The sequence below is a fragment of the Eptesicus fuscus genome, chromosome 8 (genome assembly GCF_027574615.1).
Source record: "Eptesicus fuscus isolate TK198812 chromosome 8, DD_ASM_mEF_20220401, whole genome shotgun sequence".
Classification (NCBI taxonomy): Eukaryota; Metazoa; Chordata; class Mammalia; order Chiroptera; family Vespertilionidae; genus Eptesicus; species Eptesicus fuscus.
Window position 1 is genome coordinate 63,340,727 of NC_072480.1, and position 20,378 is coordinate 63,361,104.

The 20,378-nt window shown below is 44.1% G+C and overlaps 1 protein-coding gene across 3 annotated transcripts in view; it reads left to right on the plus strand.

The window, feature by feature from the left end:
• Positions 1 to 20,378, plus strand: part of FARP1 (FERM, ARH/RhoGEF and pleckstrin domain protein 1) — a 291,962-nt gene that overhangs the window by 34,935 nt on the left and 236,649 nt on the right. For all 3 annotated transcript variants that reach the window (XM_054719893.1, XM_054719892.1, XM_054719894.1), the window contains exon 2: positions 17,628 to 17,818. In XM_054719893.1, coding sequence (XP_054575868.1) covers positions 17,648 to 17,818 — 171 coding nt within the window. In that variant the 5' untranslated portion in view covers positions 17,628 to 17,647. The remainder of the gene's footprint in view (positions 1 to 17,627; positions 17,819 to 20,378) is intronic.

Below are 20,378 nucleotides of genomic sequence, written 5' to 3' on the forward strand. Positions count from 1 at the left end.
TTGTTTTTGCTCTTATTTATTCTTCTGGGTAGGTTGGTATTTCCTTCACGAATGGCTTGTTTGAGTGGATACTAGAATGTTGGTGCCTTCTAGAATTTGGCTGTTCACCTGTGTGAGCCTCGGACACTCCCTCTGGGAAGCAGAGCCAGTGGCACCATTTTTAGGCTGTGGGGAGGATGAGGGAGACCCCACCAGGGAACGGTCAGACCAGGGCCAGGCCTTTAACCAAGAGCTGTTTTAGGGTTCCATTTTCCCTTCTTGGTGTTCTAATTTTTAACAGATTCTCCGAGTAAAACTTTGTGCCTACCTACTCCATGTGGTGGTTGTGTAGAATTTTGAACAGTAAATGAAAGCAAGTAAGTGCTTGATGAATGGTACCTGTTATTAGGTGAAAACACTCTGTAAGGAGATGAAATGATTTGAAATAGAAGTCCTGCGCTTTGATGTCTCATTTCACACGTTGACTTGTCCTTTGAGTGGGAGAGTGATCTGGAACTTACTCCTCAGCCCCGCTTTGCTGTCAGCTTTTCTCTTTCATGGCCTGTGGCTGTGAATCAGATCTGTATCTGGATTTGTGTTTGCCCGTGTAAAGCAAGCAGTGTATTCCATGGGAACTGAGTGTTTGCTTTGGGAGAGGAAGAGTTATCTTCATTTCCCCCTTGGGCTTTATTTGACTCTGCCGGGTAGTGTCTGCTGTGTGTGACTCAGTCCCCCATGCAGCTCTGCAGCTTTAACGGCATTTAAGAGGGATGCTTTTGCCTGTGTGTTGGGAATCTTTGGTTCTAAGAACCCAGACTTCAGTAAGGGCTTCCGGAGCCTTGTCCCAGGATAGCACAAGCCAGAAGGCACGGGGAAGGTAAGGGCCTTTCTCTTGGTGCTCCGTGGACGCTCTGATCCACTGCATACATAGACATTTGTGAAAAATCCTTGCTTGTAGAGAGAGAAAGGTTTTAAGACATTCCAAAAATTCACTATTCAGACAGTACACCATTCTCTGTATAGGTCTAGTAACAATTTGATAAGCGTTTTGATTATTTGATGGATTTTTCCCTTTGGTGTCCTTAGTAGCTTACATGGCTGGTTATCCCAGTAGCTTGATTGGCATCTCTGTGCCAGAAAAGGTGAGAGGTTGGTGGAGACGATAATTGCATCTAAAAATGACTGAATTATAAGCTTTCTGGGATATAAGAGAGGGTGACAATTATAGAGATTACTTAAAGGGTCAGACGGGCCCCGGGCATGATGGTGAAGACCATCCGGTCTGCAGTCTGGCCTCACATCTTCCACATTACCAGCTGGGGACTGTGGGAAAGTTGACTTAATCTCTTCTGCCTCCGTTTCCTCATCTGTAAAAGGAGTCAATGATAGTATCTACCAAATGATGGCTGTGAGATGTAAATAAGCTAGTATTTATAAAGTGCTACATAACTGTTGATTAAGGTTAAATAATAATAGCATATTTTTTCCACGTTCTGTGAATGAGAAGCCTAAAATCCAGGAAAGATTATAAGTTAATTTTATAATACCTTCAAAATTGCATAAAATTAGGATTAGAATCTGGTGGACAATTGATAGTGTCTAAATCTTTTTTCTTCCCTTTCATCAATTCATGGCAAAGATGTGCTATTCATAACTGTTCATTTTTTTATTGGACAACATTGTTTAATTAAATGCCTTATTAATTAACCAGGTTGACATTTAAAGTTCTCATTTTTTTCATAAGGGGTTTCATTTTTTTTTTTTTAAATGTACTTTTCTTCCCGTGACATTTCACTGTTTAAATTAATAATGAATTCTAGGGGAAGTATTCCAGGATGTGATACCCTTTACACTCCTATTGTATTTTATTGTATCATTCGAGCTATGATAATACTGCCTAACTTATTTCTCAAATAACATTGGAACTGTGAGAAAATGTAATGGTCTGTTCTTGAATGGTTTAACCGAGGTTGCCTTCCTCTTCACACCCTGAAGGGAAGCCCAGTCCTGTGTGATTCATTAGATTTGGTAAGCTTTAGGAAATGCTTTCTTTTTCCTTAAAGTTGTGTGAAGCAGGGCCATTCCTCACTCTAGGAGAGATGTCAGTGGAATGTGATACAGGTGGCAGGGCATGTTCGACATTTCTCTCCTCAGCATCATTTCCAGAGCGTTTGAAACCTCAGCAGAGAACGGTAGGCTGTGGGATAACTTTTTTACTGAAACCTGATTGAATAATGAGGCCGTTGGGAATAGCCTGGCTTATTTTGGAAACAAACTTAACAATGCTTTGTAGTTTATTGAAGAAAATACCTAATGCCTTTTACATTTTAGAAGCTCTCACGCCCTGTCATTTTCTCATGAAGGAAAGGAGGAGAGTTATCTCCTAGGAACTGAGATAAGCTAAATTGCCTGCCAAGATACGGGCTTGACAGGACTGGAAATTGACCACACAGTGTCTGCTCACGAAGCCCCAGGACTTGCCTCTTCTTTCTAACCTCACGCTGAGCTATTACCTTACATCTACCCTCTCCCATTTCTGTAACTGAAAAGCATTTCAGAGTAGCCCCAAATGGAAGCAGCCACGACGTACTTCACTAGGTGAATGGATACACAAACTGGTCCATCCAGACAATGGAATATTATTCGGTGATAAAAAGAAATGCACTATCAAGCCATGAAAAAACATGGAGAAATCGTAAATGCACGTTGCTTAGTGAAAGAAGCCAGTCTGAAAAGGCTACATACTGTGTGATTTCAACTGTATGAGTTTTTGGAAAAGGCAAAACTGTAGAGACAGTGCAAAGATCAGTGGTTGTTGGGACAGCGGGGCAGGGGAGCAGGGATGAATGATGGGGAACAGGAGATTTTTAGGGCAGTGAAATTATCCTGTATGATATTATAATGATGGATGCTTGACATTTTGCACTTGTCAAAACCCACAAAACTACAGCACAAAGAGGGAACCTTAATGCAAACTATGGAACTGAGTTAATAACAATGCCACTATCGGTCCATCAGTTGTAACAAGTGCAAGGTGTTAATAGGAAAACTGTGTGTGGGGATAAAGAAGGTATTTAGGAGCTCTGTGTATTTTCCTGGAAACAAAACTGCTCTAAAAACTACAGTATTAAAAAATTTTAGTGTAGAATAATATATTTGCTATCTGCACTACTAATAATCAGTCTGGCTTCTGCCTCCATTTCTCAGCTGACACTCTTCATACCCAGTGATTACCCGATCAGACCGGATCTAATGAATGAATTTTTCTTAATCCTCATTCTTCCTCTTGATGCCTCCACAGTGCTCAGCATTTGGTTCGAGCTCTGGTTCTCGATGCTCTTGCCTCCTTGGCTTTATGCAATGATTTTAGAGAAGATTGTCAGGCTCAGTCTTTTATAACCATGGGATTCATCCTTCAGGGAGGAGAAGGCTGTCATAGATATTCTCCCAAAGTCCCTCCAACTCCGAGGCTCTGTGATTACTTCACTGATTCTACTTCCTCTTCCAACTCATGAATGTTGGTATGCATTCCTGAATCTCAGGTTCCTATGCTCAGCTTATCAACACCACACTTGGAAGAAAGTAAGCACTTGAGAGGAGGTAGCAAGGTTGAGGAAATGGAGGTAATGATTTTTAGAACATCACACCCTGCCGTGACCTTCAGCCAGCCACAACATGGACCTCCCGGCACTTCCTTGTTCTTGCGTCTAAGTTCTGGGTTTGCCCATAATTCCATCTTCTTTTCCCACATCTAATTCGTCATCCATTTGTAAAGATTCTTAACGTCCAAGTATTCCCAAAGTATGCCTCCTTTCCATCTATTCTCATTATCCCCACCATCCTTTCTTGCATGGTGTATGACAGGTGTTTCCTAATTGACCTGTGTCTTAACCTAGCCAACACCTCACTGTCAACTTTTTTCTTAAAACTGCATAGTTTCACTTTGTCTTAAAAGTCACAATGGCTCATTCTAGTCCATCAAATGAACTTCCTACACTTGACCTGTTATTTCAGGCAGACTAAAAGCTGCCTCTCACCTGCCTTTCTCCTATTCTTTTCACTGATTTCTTGCTTCTGGTGGTCTGTATCAATCATCAGCACAACTCTGGCACATGGTGGACATTTCCTTATTATTATTAATTATTTTAACCCTCACCCGAGGATATGTTTTTTTAAAATTGATTTTTAGAGCGAGAGGAAGGAGGGGGTGGGGGGAGAGAAATAGCAATTTGAGAGAGAAATATAGATCGGTTGCCTCCCATATGTGCCCCAACCAGGGATTGAACCCACAACCATATGGTGCACGGACAATGCTACAATGTTCCAGCCAGTGCTTCAGCCAGCCAGGGCTAGGCACTCCCTTATTGAATGCTAAAAGGAACTCCTCCAAGAATGTGTCTTATCCATACTGTTTCACTTGCCCTCAGGTGAGAAGCAGCCTTTTCCCAAGGTGACTTCCCACTTCTCAGTGAGGTGGCATTCTCTTTTTCTGTAGCTTTTCAAGTTCACATAATACACCTGTTGTCAGAAGTAAACAAGTTATCTCTGCGTGCCTGTCCTCTCGTCTGATAGAGTGTACATCCCATAACGACAAACCACCTGGTGCCATATTACTGCTTTGGGTCCCCTATAGTGCTAAGTGTAGTTGCTGAAACATAATAGGTTCTCCTGAATGCTTGGTAATGCTGATCCCCATTACTGTGACACTTGAATGATAGTACACTTTAAGCAGCCTGTTATTTTCTGACATCGAGCAAGCAAATCCAATAATACACTGCACCTTATTATGGCTAAACAAGAATTAGGTGCTCTCCACAGATATTTGGGAAGGCTGATCAGTGTCAATTGAAGACAGAGAGAGAGGACTTGAGTGAGTGGATGGGAATGATGTGTGTTAAGTAGAGTGAGCTTGGCTGCAGCCTAAGAAATGCAGGGGTGAGTGCTGGGTGGAGGTGGGCAAAAGGGGGAGGGGCGGGAAATGGGGACATCTGTAACAGTGTCAGCAATAAAAATAAATTAAAATTTAGTTACTTGTTTCTTAAAAGAAAGAAAGAGTGCAGCCCGTTTACACTGCAGGGGCATTGGAACAGGGTAATTGGGAGAGGCTGCAAGCTGGCTTCTTGTCTTCAAGAGGACCACCTATCTCCTTACATTTTTATTTTTTTAAAAGACATTCTTTATATATATTTTTTAATTGATTTTTTTTACAGAGAGGAAGGGAGAGGGATAGTGAGTTAGAAACATTGATGAGATAGAAACATCGATCAGCTGCCTCCTGCATGCCCCTAATGGGGATCGAGTCTGCAACCTGGGCATGTGCCCTTGACCGGAATCAACCTGGGACCCTTCAGTCCACAGGCCGACGCTCTATCCACTGAGCCAAACTGGTTAGGGCGCTCCTTACATTTAAAAAAAAATTTTTTTTAATTAATTTCAGAGAGGAAGGGAGAGGGAGAGAGAGAGAGAGAGAGAGAGAGAGAGAGAGAGAGAGAACATCAATGATGAGAGAGAATCATTGATCGGCTGCCTCCTGCACACCCCCTACTGGGGATGGAGCCCGCAACTCAGGCATGTGCCCTGACCAGGAATAGAACCATCATTTCCTGGTTCATCGGTAGACGCTTAACCATGGAGCTACACTGGCCAAGACTCTCCTTACATTTTGTTTATTACCCTGGCCTTTTACTTAAAGGTGGGATGGAGGAGGGAGCTAAAGTGGAATTTTGTACTCTCAGAATTATCAAGAAATCAACATCATTAAAATTGGAGATTTCTTTCTGGTTTCCTGGTTTTTTATTTTTTCTAAAGGAGCCTTCTCTTCCCACATCATTTACTTCCACCTCCATTCTTCATGCTTTAGTCTTCGCCTGTCTACTTAATGGAGGAAACATGCTCTACCAAATCAGTGAAAATGCAAACAAAAGTGTTGTCTAAAATTGTTCATATTTATTTGTTTGCAACGATTTGTTAGATTATAGATTAAAATTTGATTGGAAAGGAACCCCACTTTTTCTTGCTGGGAGCTTTTGAAAAAAGCAGGTACTCCGCGTTCGGTGCGCGTGTGAAACGTAGAGCAGAGAGGTGTCCTTGGTGAAGTTATCTAGCAGGTAAATGCTTGCTCTGTTAAGGAGTTCTCACTGGGAACCTCTGTGCAGCCTGCATCAGAACCTCCTGGAAGGCTTGTTGCCACCCAGGGTTGGGCCCACCCCCAGCCTTTCCGATGCAGCGGGCCTGTGCTGAGACGAAGAATTTGCATTTCTAACTAGCTCCCAGGTGGGGCTGATGCTGCTGGCTGAGTTGCAACCACATTTGAAGAAGCCCTGTGGTAGATGGTCGGCTTTCTCTCCGTGTTCTAGGCCAGGAATGTGACGGGTGGAATGGACACAGGACTTTCCGTGTTCTAGGCCAGGAATGTGACGGGTGGAATGGACACAGGACTTCCTGAAGTTTGCACCGTCTCCTGGTCTGAGCCTAGGGCGGTCTCTTGCACTAAAACAAGACATCCCAGGTAATGCAGCCAGACCCCTTCCAGACCCTCTGGACTTCTCCTCTAGTTGACAATGCAGGAGAGGAGGAGAAAGGCCTGGAGAGGAAGTGGTAAAGACACAAGCAAAACTCCAGGGAACGTCAAGTGAGGTGTTGGGGGTTTTTTGCCCCTGAAAGAAAGAGTCCATCAGGAAAGGCTTTCTGGAGGAGGAGTCCTTGGAGCCGGCTACAAGGCAGTATTTTAGGAGGAAGAAAAACAGAACAGCAGTAACACAGCCCCAGGAAAATGCAGGTGTGCTGAACAGGGTCCAGCTGGATTAGGAGACAGTTTATTTACAAGGAGAGACATCGGGGCCAATTATTGAAATGCCTGGCTGGGAATTTTCACACTTAAACTCGGTATTGATTAGACTCAAGTTTTTGAGTAGAAAAAGGGATATGGTTAAAAGTAGACTTTTGAAATGACCTCTGTGAAAAGAGAAAATTTCTCTTCTGCTCTGAGTTTTCCAGAGATTTGTCAGGGGCGTTTAGGATGGCCTATGTAACTTAATTTCATTTTCCTAGGGATTGAAAGGAAAAGAATGAAGACATAATCTATGTAGCTTCCGCCGTTTAGTTCTCTCTCTCTTTTTTTTTGCTTTGCGTGTGAAATGGGGCCCCTACTTACAGACAGTATCCTGGTCTCCTTCTCCCAAATGATCAAACAGACCGAACAGCCTCTGGCCTGTTTGAAGTGTCTGGTTGATGTAAAACAGCTGATCTGCAGTTGTTTCTTTTGCTCACAGACTTTTTTGAAATAAGCAAATCCATCCGCACAGATAGTTGCTTTTGAACTTTCTCAAAACCCCTTATCTAAAGTCCCTGTGAAAAGCCAAACTTGGCTGGCTGTGCTCTTGAGATGGTGCCTGGCCGGCAGCCTTTCTGGGGTATCTCCTCCCTATCTCCTCCCTCCAGTCCCCAGGGGTCACCTCCTGGTCTGTGGCTCCCTGGGGGGCAGGAGCACAAGGTGGTTTTGTCACCAGGCAGTGTCTGGCTCCCAAGGTAAGAGGCAAATGAATGGAGCTGGTGGGGATCACACGCCTTTCGCCCTTTGCCTTCCTGGATGTCTGACGTAGCTGATTTTTGTCCCCACAAAATGGCAAATGCAGGCTCCTTCATGCTCAACGTGGTGGCTCTAGAACCCAGCCCTGTAGCGCCTTACAAGCTACCTCGTGGGCTGCTTCCCCTGTGAATAAACACTTTCTATGGCTTTTTCTCGGCCTAGTATTTCTAAGTGGCTTATATTTAGAACTGGTGGGGAAACTCTTATCCAAGTTCCTCTTGGTTATTAGCCTGTTTTGACCATTGTCACCCTTTACTCTGATTTCATCTCATTAGATTGCATGCTCGGAATGGGGCTGGGGTCGCTGACAGGATGTCATCGTAGCCGAGTCATTCATTTTATAAAATGGTTTATTTCTAAATAGGTAATAGGTGTATATGGTACAAAAACTTACAAGGTCCAAAGACAGTGTACAGTGACAAGCAAGTCTTAAGTCCCTCTCAGTCCTGTCCTTCACCTGGCTGGTTGCCTCAGTGGAGCCAGCGCTCCTACCAATTACTTCTTGGTCCTTCCACAGAGGTTCTGTGTGTTCACAAGAATATCCGGGCGTGTCCATTTACGTATCGTAACGACCTGTTTTACATGTACTACTTAAAGGTTTTTAGTACATTCATGTAGTTGTATGACAATCTCGTTTCACCACAGTCTAGTTGCTGAACATTTCCATCACCCTTCAAAAGATCTCTATCCCTCTGGCCCTTTGCTGTCAGTCCCAGCTCCAGTCCCTAACCCCAGGCAACCATTTTCTGTTTCTACAGATTTTACTTTTCTGGATAGCCTATCTAATAAAAGAGTAATATGCAAATTGACCATCATTCCAACACACAAGATGGCTGCCCCCATGTGGACACAAGATGGCTGCCACAAGATGGGAGGGACCAGGCCTGCAAGGGAGGTAGTTGGGGGCGATCAAGCCTGCAGGGGAGGGCAGTTAGGGGAGACCAGGCTGGCAGAGGAGAGAAGTTGGGGGCGACTGGACCTGCAGGGAAGGGCAGTTGGGGGGGACCCAGGCCTGCAGGGGAGAGCAGTTGGGGGGGACCAGGCCTGCAGGGGAGGGCAGTTAGGGGTGACCAGGCCTGCAGGGAGGGCAGTTCGGGGCAATCAGGCTGGCAGGGGAGCAGTTAGGCATCAATCAGGCTGGCAGGGGAGTGGTTAGGGGGTGATCAGGCTGGGAGGCAGAAGTGGTTAGGGGCAATCAGGAAGGCAGGCAGGTGAGCAGTTGTGAACCAGCAGTCCTGGATTGTGAGAGGGATGTCCCAGATTGGAGAGGGTACAGGCTGGGCTGAGGGACAAACACCCCCCCCCCACCCCCGTGCACGAATTTCGTGCACCAGGCCTCTAGTTTCATATAAATAGGGTCAAATGCTATGTAGTCTTTTGCATCTGGCTTCTTTCACTTAGCAAAATCTTTTTGATGTTCGTCTGTGTTGTAGCATGTATAAGTACTTCGTTTCTTTGTTGATGAATAATAAATAGTTCCTTGTATGGATATACCACATTTTGTTTATCCATTCACCAGCAGATGAACTTTTGGGTTATTTCCACTTGCTGGCAGTTTTTAGCTATGATCATCTGCATCCACCCAACTCTTTGTGTGGGCATACGTTTTCATCCTTTTTGGGGAAATACATAGGAGGGGAGTCTGAGTCACTAGGAAAACCCAATGTCTGGGTTATATGCTAAATTTTTTATTAAATTTTAAAGAAACTACCAATATGTTCACCAAAATGTCTGCAACATTTTATGTTGCTACCAGCCACCAGCAGAGCATGAGAATTCCAGTTTTTTTCCACATTCCCCACAATAGTTGTTACTATTCATTATAGTCGGTGTGAAATCCTATCTCATTGTGGATGTAATTCATATTTCTTAATGACTAACGATGTTGAACATCTTTTCATGTGCTTATTAACCATTTGTATATCTTTGGAGATTTAAACTCTCTTTTTATTATCAATTTTAAAACATGTGCTTACAGTTAACTGTCTCTTACCCACTCTACTCCGTCCCCTGGCAGTTTTTGTTCTGCTATTGCTATATTGTCAGGTGTTACAATTTTCTGTAGCTATCACAATTATTTTAGTCTTCCTCTTACTGTATAAACATAAAGTTTACCAATAATCTTTTTTCAGTGTTTCACCACTAACTTTCACCTCTTGTTTTGCTGAATTTTATCCTTTGGTTGGACTTGGATAAAATTTTCCCGAGTTCTTGGCTATTTAAAATATTTGGCTACTATATTTGAATAAAAATTGGGCCAGGTTTAAAGTTTTGATTTCTTTGAGGACATTTTGGACATTTAAGCATTGAATGTTGCTGTGAATAATTTTGAATATTTGTCCCTCATATTTTTTTGAACTTTTTACTTAAATGCCTAAATGATTCCTCCTTCTTCCTTTTTTAAAAAAATCCATGCTTATTGATTTTAGAGTGAGGGGAATGGCGAGAGCGAGGGAGAGGGAGAGAGAGAAACATTGGTATGAGAAACATCAGTTGGTAGCCTTCCACATCCACCCTGACTTGGGATTGAACTCACAACCTTGGTATGTGCCCTGACTAGGAATTGGACCCGCAACCTTTTGGCATATGGGACGACACTCCAACCAACTGAGCTGCACCAGCCAGGGCTGATTCCTTCTTAATTTTTGAAGATCAGTGGTGACACAGGAAATGTCTTGGTGTTCATCATTTCAGTTATTTCTGGGATATGGTATGTTCATTTATTATGGAGAATCATCTTTTTATTTCTGAAATTATTAAACTATTTTACCTTAAAATATTTTTCTTGTTCCATTTAAATTTTTCTCCTTATAGGGACACCAATTGAGAGTCTGTTGGATTTCCTCTGTTTGTCTCTCCACATCTATCATTTTTCTGTTTTAATATTTTTCAATCTATCCCCTCAAAACCCTCATGTTTTCACCAGTGCATATTATTTTTGTTTGGCTAACTTCCATTTTGGTGATTGTTTTAGTCTGATTGGATTGCTATAATCAAGTACCATAAACTAGAGAAATTATAAACAACAGACATTTTTCTCTCAGTTTTGGAGGCTGGGAAATCTGAGGTCAAGGGCCAGTGGCTTCGTTGTCTCATGAAGTCCCTTTTTCTGGTTCATAGGTGGCTTTTTACTGTGTCCTCACATAGTGGAAGAGACAAGAGAGCTCTCTGGAGCTTTTTTTTTTATTTTTTTTAAGTAAGGACACTAATCCCATTTGCTGGCTCCTATTTCTCCAGTCTACTAGATCTAGGTGGCCTTTCCTTCTCCTCATGAATCCCTCCATATTTCAGCAGTTACCTCTCTGCAGAAGGACAATAGCACATGCATTTTTCCTGGATGGTTAGATTTCAAAGAACATGGATCCAGACTCCCCCTTTTTTTTCTAATGCAAAATGTGTTTTGTTAGAGTCACCCAGGGGTCTTAGTTCTGGCTGCCATCACAGACTGCCTTAGACAGAAATGAATTTCTCACAGTTCTGGAGGCTGGGAAGCCTGAGATCAAGGTGCTGGAGAGGTGGTGTCCGGTAAGAACCCGCCCTGTGTCCACACATGGTACAAGGGACAAGAGAGGTCTTGGGAGGCTCTCTTCTAAGGGCACTAATCCCATTCACGAGGGCTCCACCTTCATGAACTAATCACCTCCCAAAGGCTCCACTCCCTAATACTGTCACGTTGGGGGTTAGGTTTCAACATACAAATTTGGGAGTTGGGCACAAGTATTCAGTTTATAGCAATGATATTTTTACAAATTTTTCTGCTCCCTCCCAGCACCCTTCGGGCCTGCCCTCATACTTTATTTCCTTTTCATATTTTCCCATAACTTCCCTGAGCTCTTGTACATTTTCTTATATATTTCTTTACAGAATTGATTATTTCATTGCTTTGTTAGTTTATGACAATACCTAACAAAATTTTACCTGGGCAAGATTTTGATCTGTTACATGCAACATTTCTTTGGTGGGTGTTTTTCATTTTGCTCTTCTAACGTATCTTTGTAAAGGTCACCTTTTGTTATCAGGCGAGTTCTTTATGAAGTAGCTATTTGTAAGAGCTTCCCGAGAGCCAGGAGCCAGATCTGTGTCCCATGCTAGTAGAAATTCTTGTGACCTCAGGGGTATGTGTGTGTGTGTGTGTGTGTGTGTGTGTGTGTGTGTCTGTGTGTACATGTAAACTTTTCAACCTTTGTTTTCCTCTTGCTTGCTGAGACTGTGGTATTCCCAGTGCTGTCTTTGTCTTTTTCACCTTGCCTCAGCAATAGACTGCTTCCTACAACTACGGCTGGGCTGTGTAGTTTCTCATTCAGGTCCACCTCGAGTGCTTCTGGAGATTTCCCACCACACGGCATCCAGGGAATCTCTTTAGTGCTAATCTGCACATCTGTTTCCCTCGTTTCCAGAAAACTAGCGCTGGGTTTGTTGCTAAGGATATTCTACTTATTTGGAGAGTGTTGCAGGCATGGTGAGCCTCGTAAAGCATTTTCCTCCTCCTCTGTCTGACTTTTCCTGAAGTCTGGCAGGTCAGAGTTGTGTTGCAGAGTAGCAGATGTCTTCTAGTTTCCTCGGGGATGGAGTTGCATTGGTGTGTGTGCGCTCCTTCTTGTCTTTGGGTGACTTCCAAGAGGAAGTCTTTAAGCCAGGATACGAGGACAAGACAACTCCAGTTTTCTATCTTTTCTCCACCCGTTAAAATTTTTAGTACTTTGTGTTGTGGTTACTTTTTCCTTTGAACAACTTTTCACATATCTCTGAAGAATAACGCCGTTTCACAAACAGCCTTTTATTTTCAGGTCTGCAATGATGATAGTAGAAAATGTATTCCAAGGAAAGAAATAGTAATTTCCTTTACTCTGACTGTTCTTGAAGGAAATCAGCAGTCAGAGGAAGTTACGGAGGTAAAATCAGAATAACCAGAATAGAGCACGGCTTGATGTTTATAAACAGGAGTCTTGGGTTTGTTAGGCGTGTTTGCCGAGGAGGCTGTGCTGTATGACTGGACTCCCCAGTTTTTATATCAAGCATGCATTGTGGTTACCCATTTGTGACGTGCCAGCGTTCCTCAGATATTCCCTTGACATTCTTAGGCTGCTCAACTCAGAACTCTTGGCTGGGTTTATAGTTGAATTAAACAGTATTTCCATGTACAGCAACAGTCTGCATGCAAGTATGAAAACGAAAAGACAGTGCGACATACTTTGTTTAAACATTAACATCCAGAAGTAGAAATAATATAAGCATGAGGTCATTCAAAGACTAAAGGGAAAGGAAATTAAGGTACCAAGTATCTATGAATCACTAACTCGATTTGATTTTTAAAGGCCAACGCACTAACAGTGACAGTATACAGGGGTGGGCAAAAGTAGGTTAATAATAATAATAATAATAATAATAATAATAATAATAGTAAATAATACAATAATGAATGAATGAATAAATAAGAATAAACTATGTGTTTTGTGTATTTATAACTGTAAACCAACTTTTGCCCACCCTGTATATTTATCTGGAGATCTTGGGCCAGAGGGAGAGCCAGGATTTAGTTTAGGGCAGTGGTCAGCAAACACATTAGTCAACAGAGCCAAATATCAACAGTACAATGATTGAAATTTCTTTTGAGAGCCAAATTTTTAAACTTAAACTTCTTCTAACCCCACTTCTTCAAAATAGACTCGCCCAGGCTGTGGTATTTTGTGGAAGAGCCACACTCAAGGGGCCAAAGAGCTGCATGTGGCTCGCGAGCCGCGGTTTGCCGACCACTGGTTTAGGGGATGAGGGGCCTCGCTCTTCGCTTGAGTAGGACAGAAGAAAAGAATTTGTAGGAAGGGGCCCTGGCACCTTAGAGATGGGAGAAGAGGCCCTTCCATCAGCTCTCTGGATGGGAGTTAGAGCCACAGTCAGACCCACATCTCTCTGACCCAGAGCTGTAGGAGGCAAAGTGGCCAGGCCCAGCATCAGGGCCTGCTCATTCTGATGGTGTGCAGGGCAAAGAAGGCAGGATGCTTGGAGAGGTAGGGAGAGATCAACACCAAAGTAAGGAGAAGTGCAAGGAATGGCTGGGAAGGAGGGAGGCAACTGCACTGATGTCATAGTTTTCTCTGGAGGTGCATTTATTTTAACCATGAGACAACCAACAGAAAACATACAAGGAAGTAATTTCTCTGGTTTTTGGAGATCATTTTAAACACAAATGATCTCACAATTAATTAAATGTTTACCATCCAGATTTGATTTATTGAGCAAATATGAACTTTTTTATTTTTTCACTTCGTTGTAGGACACTATGCTAGGCATCCTATCTAATAAAAGAGTAATATGCAAATTGACTGTCACTCCGACACAAGATGGCTGCCCCCATGTGGACACAAGATGGCTGCCAAAAGATGGCCAGCAAGCGGGGGCGGGGGCAGTTGGGGGGACCAGGCCTGCAGGGGAGGGCAGTTGGGGGGGGGGGACCAGACCAGCAGGGGAAAGCAGTTAGGGGCAATGAGGCTGGCAGGGGAGGGCAGTTAGGGGTGACGGGTTCGGCAGGGGAGGGCAGTTGGGGGGGACCAGACGGGCAGGGGAGGGCAGTTAGGGGGGACCAGGCTGGCAGGGGAGGGCAGTTAGGGGTGACCAGGCCTGCAGGGGAGGGCAGTTAGGGGCAATTGGGCCAGCAGGGGAGCAGGGGAGTGGTTAGGGGGTGATCAGGCTGGGGGCAGAAGCGGTTAGGGGCAATCAGGAAGGTAGGCAGGCAGGCAAGCAGTTGGCAGCCAGCAGTCCTGGATTGTGAGAGGGGATCGGGCCTAAACGGGCAGTCAGACATCCCTTGAGGGGTCCCAGATTGGAGAGGGTGCAGGCTGGGCTGAGGGGACCCCCCCTCCCCCCAGTGCACGAATTTCGTGCACCGGGCCTCTAGTTATAAATAAGCAACGTCTAGTCACATCTCTCAAGACTGATAGATGAATTAAGCAGAGCACACATCACACAGCCAAACAGATTAGAAGTAGGTTCTTTAAAAAAAAGCTTATTTGGGGCAGAAATTAGGAAGGTACTTACATAGCAGATCTGTGAAATCACAGATGGGCATTAAAAAAAGCAGGAGCAATTCTCAGAAAGGCTGGTCCTTAACTAGCATTGCCTTGCAGGTGTCCTGACTTAAAGGATTGCATAAGAACAAATGACTGCTTTTCCAGGCTGTGGTGGAAAGTTGGTAGGGAAAGTGTGTGTGGAAGAAGTAAGAAGTACAGACTGTCTTCTAGGTGGCGATCCCTTTCCTGCCAGATGAAATGACATGTCTTTTTAGTTCAGGGTGGTTGGCGTTAAGGACCTAAGTGGTCTGAGGTGACTCCATTGTTTCTGATCTGCTGACCTTGGGGCCAGCCCTCCGTGTCTTGGTGAGAATGTTAGAGGTTTTGCTGAGAAGGGAGGGAGGTGTTTCCATGTGGAATTTGGTGGGGAAACTTGACCCTTCAGGAGGCGTGAGTTGGGCAAGAAGAATCTACAGCTAACACAACAAACCGAATGGTTTTTCTTGAAGAAACTTGCTGAAGGGAGACTCATTTTCAAATGTGCGAGTAACACGGCCCTTTGCTCTGTACCTGCCACCACACACGACTTCTTGATGCCCCTTCCAATGGCTTTCTTTGTCACAGGGGGTCACTGGGTCATTGCTTCTTCCCCGTCTTCTCCACGGACCCTTGTATATGTTTGCTAGAGCTGCTGTCTCAAAGTACCACAGACTGGGTGTCTTAACAGGAATTTATTTTCTCGCAGTTCTGGGGGCTAGAAGTCTCAGCTCAAGGTGTCAGCGGGATTGGTTTCTCCCGAGGCCTCTTTCCTTGGCTTGCACGCGTCCGCCTTCTGGCCGTGTCCTCACATGGTTTTTTCCTCTGTGTTCCCAGATCCCCAGTGTCTCTTTGTACAAATTTCCTTTTCTTAAAAGGACAACAGTCAGATTGGATTACAGCCCATCTTAATGGCCTTGTTTTAACTTAACTCTCTTTTAAGAACCTTTCTCCCAGTACAGTCACATTCTGATATACTGGGCGTTAGGGCTTCCACATACATTTAGGGATGGGGGAACACAATTCAGCAAATAACAGGCCTCTTGACTGGGCATGTTTGTTATTTTTGCTTTTTTGTTTCTGTCCCCCTCACTTGCCTTCACTTTCACTGGTACAAAACAGACCCTGGATCCACAGTTCACGGCTCCACCTTCCCCACAGCCTACTGTATGTCCTTTTATAATCTTAAACAGCGTCCCTGATCAAACTCATACCTCCCTCGCCTGCTTCCTCCCCTATGCCCTGATGTAAAACTTTCTGATCATTATTATACTTTTATCTGCCCTCAGCAGCTAACCGATTACAGCGTCAGGTTCATTTTTCCACAAAAGTGGGTTTTACACAATCACCTTTTCATTCCCATTGCCGCTGTCCAAGTTATCCCCTGAAGCACAAATTGTTGCAGTAGCTTTGAAACTGGACACCCCCGGCCCCTGCCATCCGTCTCTCTGTTTGCACTTCTTAGTATATATTATTTTCAGATTCATTTTTCAGAAGTTCTACTGTTGTGTCATTATTCTTACCCCAGTGGCTTCCTTCCACCCGCAGCGTAAAGACCATATTTCTCAACTAGGCATTTGAGGTTCTTTATAGTCTGATTCCAACCTATTTTCCAAATGCGTCTTTAACTCTTCAGCATTAATTCTCACTCTTCTTCCCATATGTCATCGTAAATCTGTCCCATGGCCTTGTTGGTGCCATTGGCATTCCTGGCATGCCTTCTCCTTGTGTTCTAGTATTTCTGTTTCTTTTCAAGTATTACCCAACGTCTGAGACTAAATTGAATTGAATCCCTACCTTCTCTTTGATGGAAGCCCACACATCCCTTTAAAAATCAATACCACTTCATCTCACATTGAAATCTCATTTCTTTGTGCTCGGTCACACTTAAGATATTGGCTGTGCTTGGTATAAATGTGCTGGCTGATTGGTCCAGACATCAGGCAGCCACTATTGAGCTCCGCTCTGTGCCAGGCATTGTGCCTGGGAGGGTGCTGAGGTCCCAAGAATAGTCAAGGTTTGGTTTCTGCTTTAGGGTTATGATGTCATGGGGGAAGTAAACAGGCAAATGCTGATGGAATTGACTGCCGAGCAGAAGAAGCCCGGCAGGTCATGAGCAAGAGTGGCAGCACCACCTGAGCTCTGCCCAGGTGTCAGGGATGAGACATTTGAACTGAATGTTAAAGCGATGGTAGAAGCTTCCAGGTGGAGAATGAGTGCAAAGCATTCAGCCAGAGAGAGCTACACATGTGATGACCTGGAGCGAGACGGGCATGGGAGGATGGGGAGTGGGGTTGTGGCACGAGAGAAGAGTGGACAGTTTGGCAGGGAAAGATGATTGTGTTTTGTTTTTAGGAAAACAACTCTTGATACTATAGTATATGCTTGGAAAAGGGGGTATAAGGTGGGAGGTAGGAAAGAAATGAATTAGGAGGTAATTGTCATAGAAACAAGCAGAAATCAAGAGAAAAGACCCTACGTTATTTCACCTGTGTTTGTGTGAGTGTATGTTTAGTTTCCTCAACCAGATTATAAATTCAGGAGCCACAATGTATGTTTTATCTTTTTATCTTAATAATACTCACATTATTTAGTATGTTAGTGTGTCTGTAAAAGGTACTTAATGGATGCTAATGATATGGCTTAGGTTCTATTCATTATCTTCCCGCCAGACTCAGACTGTATAAGAAGTAGTGCCTAGCGTTATGTTGAACACAATTGAATTTATGACACGAATAATGAAGCGCTTACTGTAAAGAGGAAAGGATGAAATATGTAAAAATATGCAGAAGAGTAAACCATGTACCTCTCTTTGCATGCCTTGAGTGGATAAGGTGACATTGTTAGGCAATGGACTGAAGCCTCACCCTGTGTGGTTCCTATGCAGAGAGTGGAGACCCTGGCGTGGTTTGGGGAAATTCCCAGGATGAAGGGCGGAAGACGACAAGTGCTACAGCTGGCGTAAATGAGTGAGTCTCTGCTCTGATTGATGTATTTCTCTTTCTCACTGCTTCCTGCAGATATTATATGACCTTTCATCATGGGAGAAATAGAGCAGAAGCCAACTCCAGGATCACGACTGGGGGCCCCAGAGAATTCAGGGATCAGTACCTTGGAACATGGACAGAAGCCGCCTCCGACACCTTCAGGAAAACTCATGTCCATCAAAATCCAAATGCTGGATGACACCCAGGAGGCATTTGAAGTTCCAGTAAGTTGGGGTATATCTGAACTCAAGTGTGTGAGCAGCCTTCAGCATGGGGGTGGGGGGTTCATCTCATGTTTCAGTGGCATGAGGTGTCAGGAAGAGGGTGTGTGTATTCTTTCTGCATCTTCCTCCCCACCCCTCCACCCCTGCCCAACACTCTCCTCTGACCCATTCTGGTTCTGAGCTGTCTGATCTTTAGATTTATGCGTGAACTGCCTATATAATGCTATCAGTGGGCACATCACTTGAATTTTACTGACTTTCCAGATACAAATATATATGTGCATGTATATGCATACGTATTATATCTGTTTGAATTGGAGAGAATTGTGGTCTTGTGGCTGGATCTCGGTTTAATTTGCTTATCACAGGCACTTTCTCTGTGCGTGTGCGCATGCTGGTGAGAAAAATCCCGAAGAGGACTGTTTAAGCCCTGCACGAGTGTTCTCATTCAGAAGAGAAGTTGACGCCCATGTTTGTGGGTGGGGGGTGGGATGCAGAGAAACCCTGACCCACGCCCTCAGTGTGGCAGCTCTGGAATGGAAGAGCCCGCCGTCTCAGGGGCAGAGCTAAGGTGCTGGGCGGTGAAGAACCGCCAGCCTTGGTCTCTTCCACTGTTTTCTTCAGAGTCCCTGCCTCATTCCCCCCTGCCCTCCCTCATCCTTCTCCGGCCTCCTCCATAAATAGAACTCCTGCTGGCGGTGAGGGACCCACCAGTCATGTACTGATGGAGGCTTTCTTGTTCCCAGGCTGGGAGAGCTAGGCGTGTGTGGCCAGATCTCCAGGACTGCACTTTCCTCGGGAACCATGATCCCTTATGTGGGTCGGAGTCCATAGAATTCTCCGCACACTTTGGCTTTCGTTTCCCATGTTCTGTCTCGGGTACTAAGCACCAACTCTGACATTGTTGGGGAAGAAAATAGCTCTCAAATTCCAAACAGCCAACTTATAAACACACTTGGGGAACATAACCTGTTTTTAAAGTGGAGCCGATCCATCTATTATTCCTGTTGGTTAGAGCGGCTGAAATTTAAGTTGGCATCCACGTCTGTAACCCATCATTTAATCATTTACGTGATATGATTCACTAAATTATATCTATTTCAAAGAATATTGTCCAGCGAGTTGTGAATTATCATTGTCTCAGGGAAAGATAAGCCTCCGAATAGCTATGTGCAAAACCACCAATTTATTGCACATCGCAGACAACCTTTGTGTCTTTCTAAGTTTCTTGTTTTGAAATTCGTATCTAGCAAGGCTTTGGGAACAGCTTCGTATTTTGGTGAACAAATCTGTTGCTAATCTGCTGAAATTATAAAACTGAATTGAGGAGCGCACCTGCTAGCCTGTTAGAATTAGGCCTTTTAGAAGGCATGGCCTGCCCCCTGCCTCCGCCCCCCCCCCCCGCCCCGCCCCCTTGTAACTTTTTCTCTGCATTGCCAGACTGGTTTGGTGAGGTATTTAGTTTCAGTATTTCCTATTTGGTTCTGTTAAGGCTTCTGGGCCCAAGTCTGTAGCAACACATTCTATTAAATGGTGTTCCTGTATGTGGTTTGGACTCGGGAGCGATCAAATGCAGCTGTTGTGTGCACAAACTACAGGAAGCATTGTACTGTATTCAATTGCAGCTCTTCAGTTCCCTAAACCAAAGAATGTCAAGACTCTGTTCTTAGCTACCTACTGTTTAGGAATTCTGTAGGAGCTCTCTGAGAAATAAGAATAGAAATATGTTTTCACCTTTTAAAATTACATTACTTGACAATTTCTGATGTCTGTGCTTTGTATTTGTAACTCCTCTGCCTGGAGGGAAACTTTTTCACCCTGCAACTCCCCACCCATAAACTCCTATGCACCCTTAAAGGCCCTGTCAGTTTTACCCAGATGCCAACTCCTTGAGGCGGGGACTGGGGCTGGGGCTTTTTCTTCACTCCTTCAGACCTGTTTGCTCATACACCTATTGGTCACCTTGAATAGGCACTTAACCTCTTTGTATCTCGATTTTTCACCTGTAAAATAAGGCTAATAATAAACCCTACCTTATTTTCTGAGAATAAAAGGAGTTGATACAACTGAAGTGTTTGGACCGATTCTTGGCACATACTATGAGCCTAATACAAGAATGATTAATGGTATCGACGTCCGTTTGCCACCTCACTGCTGGCTTCTTGGCAGGGACCTTATCTCATCCCTGGCACCCAGCATAGCATCGGTTTTGCAGTAGGTGCTCACTTAAATGTTTGCCGACTGTCGGAATGAGCTTATTTTACAAGTAGAATTAATGGTTAATTTTTCACATGCCTCACCCATTCATATCTTATTTTTATTTTTCTAGTTTGGTTAGAATGTTCCTTCTCAACCAGTGGGCAACAGATGTTTTCTACAAGTGCTTGTAGTAAGGCGGATATCAGCATTTTTATTGACTAAGCTGATTCTCAATTGCTACCTTATGCTCTTGAAGAACTGAAACAGCCAGCTGGAAGGCAGCAGGCTGGCCACGGTGCCTCAGTCCCTGTGCTCAGGATGGAGGAGAGGGACATAGGATTGCAAGAGACCCACAAACTCC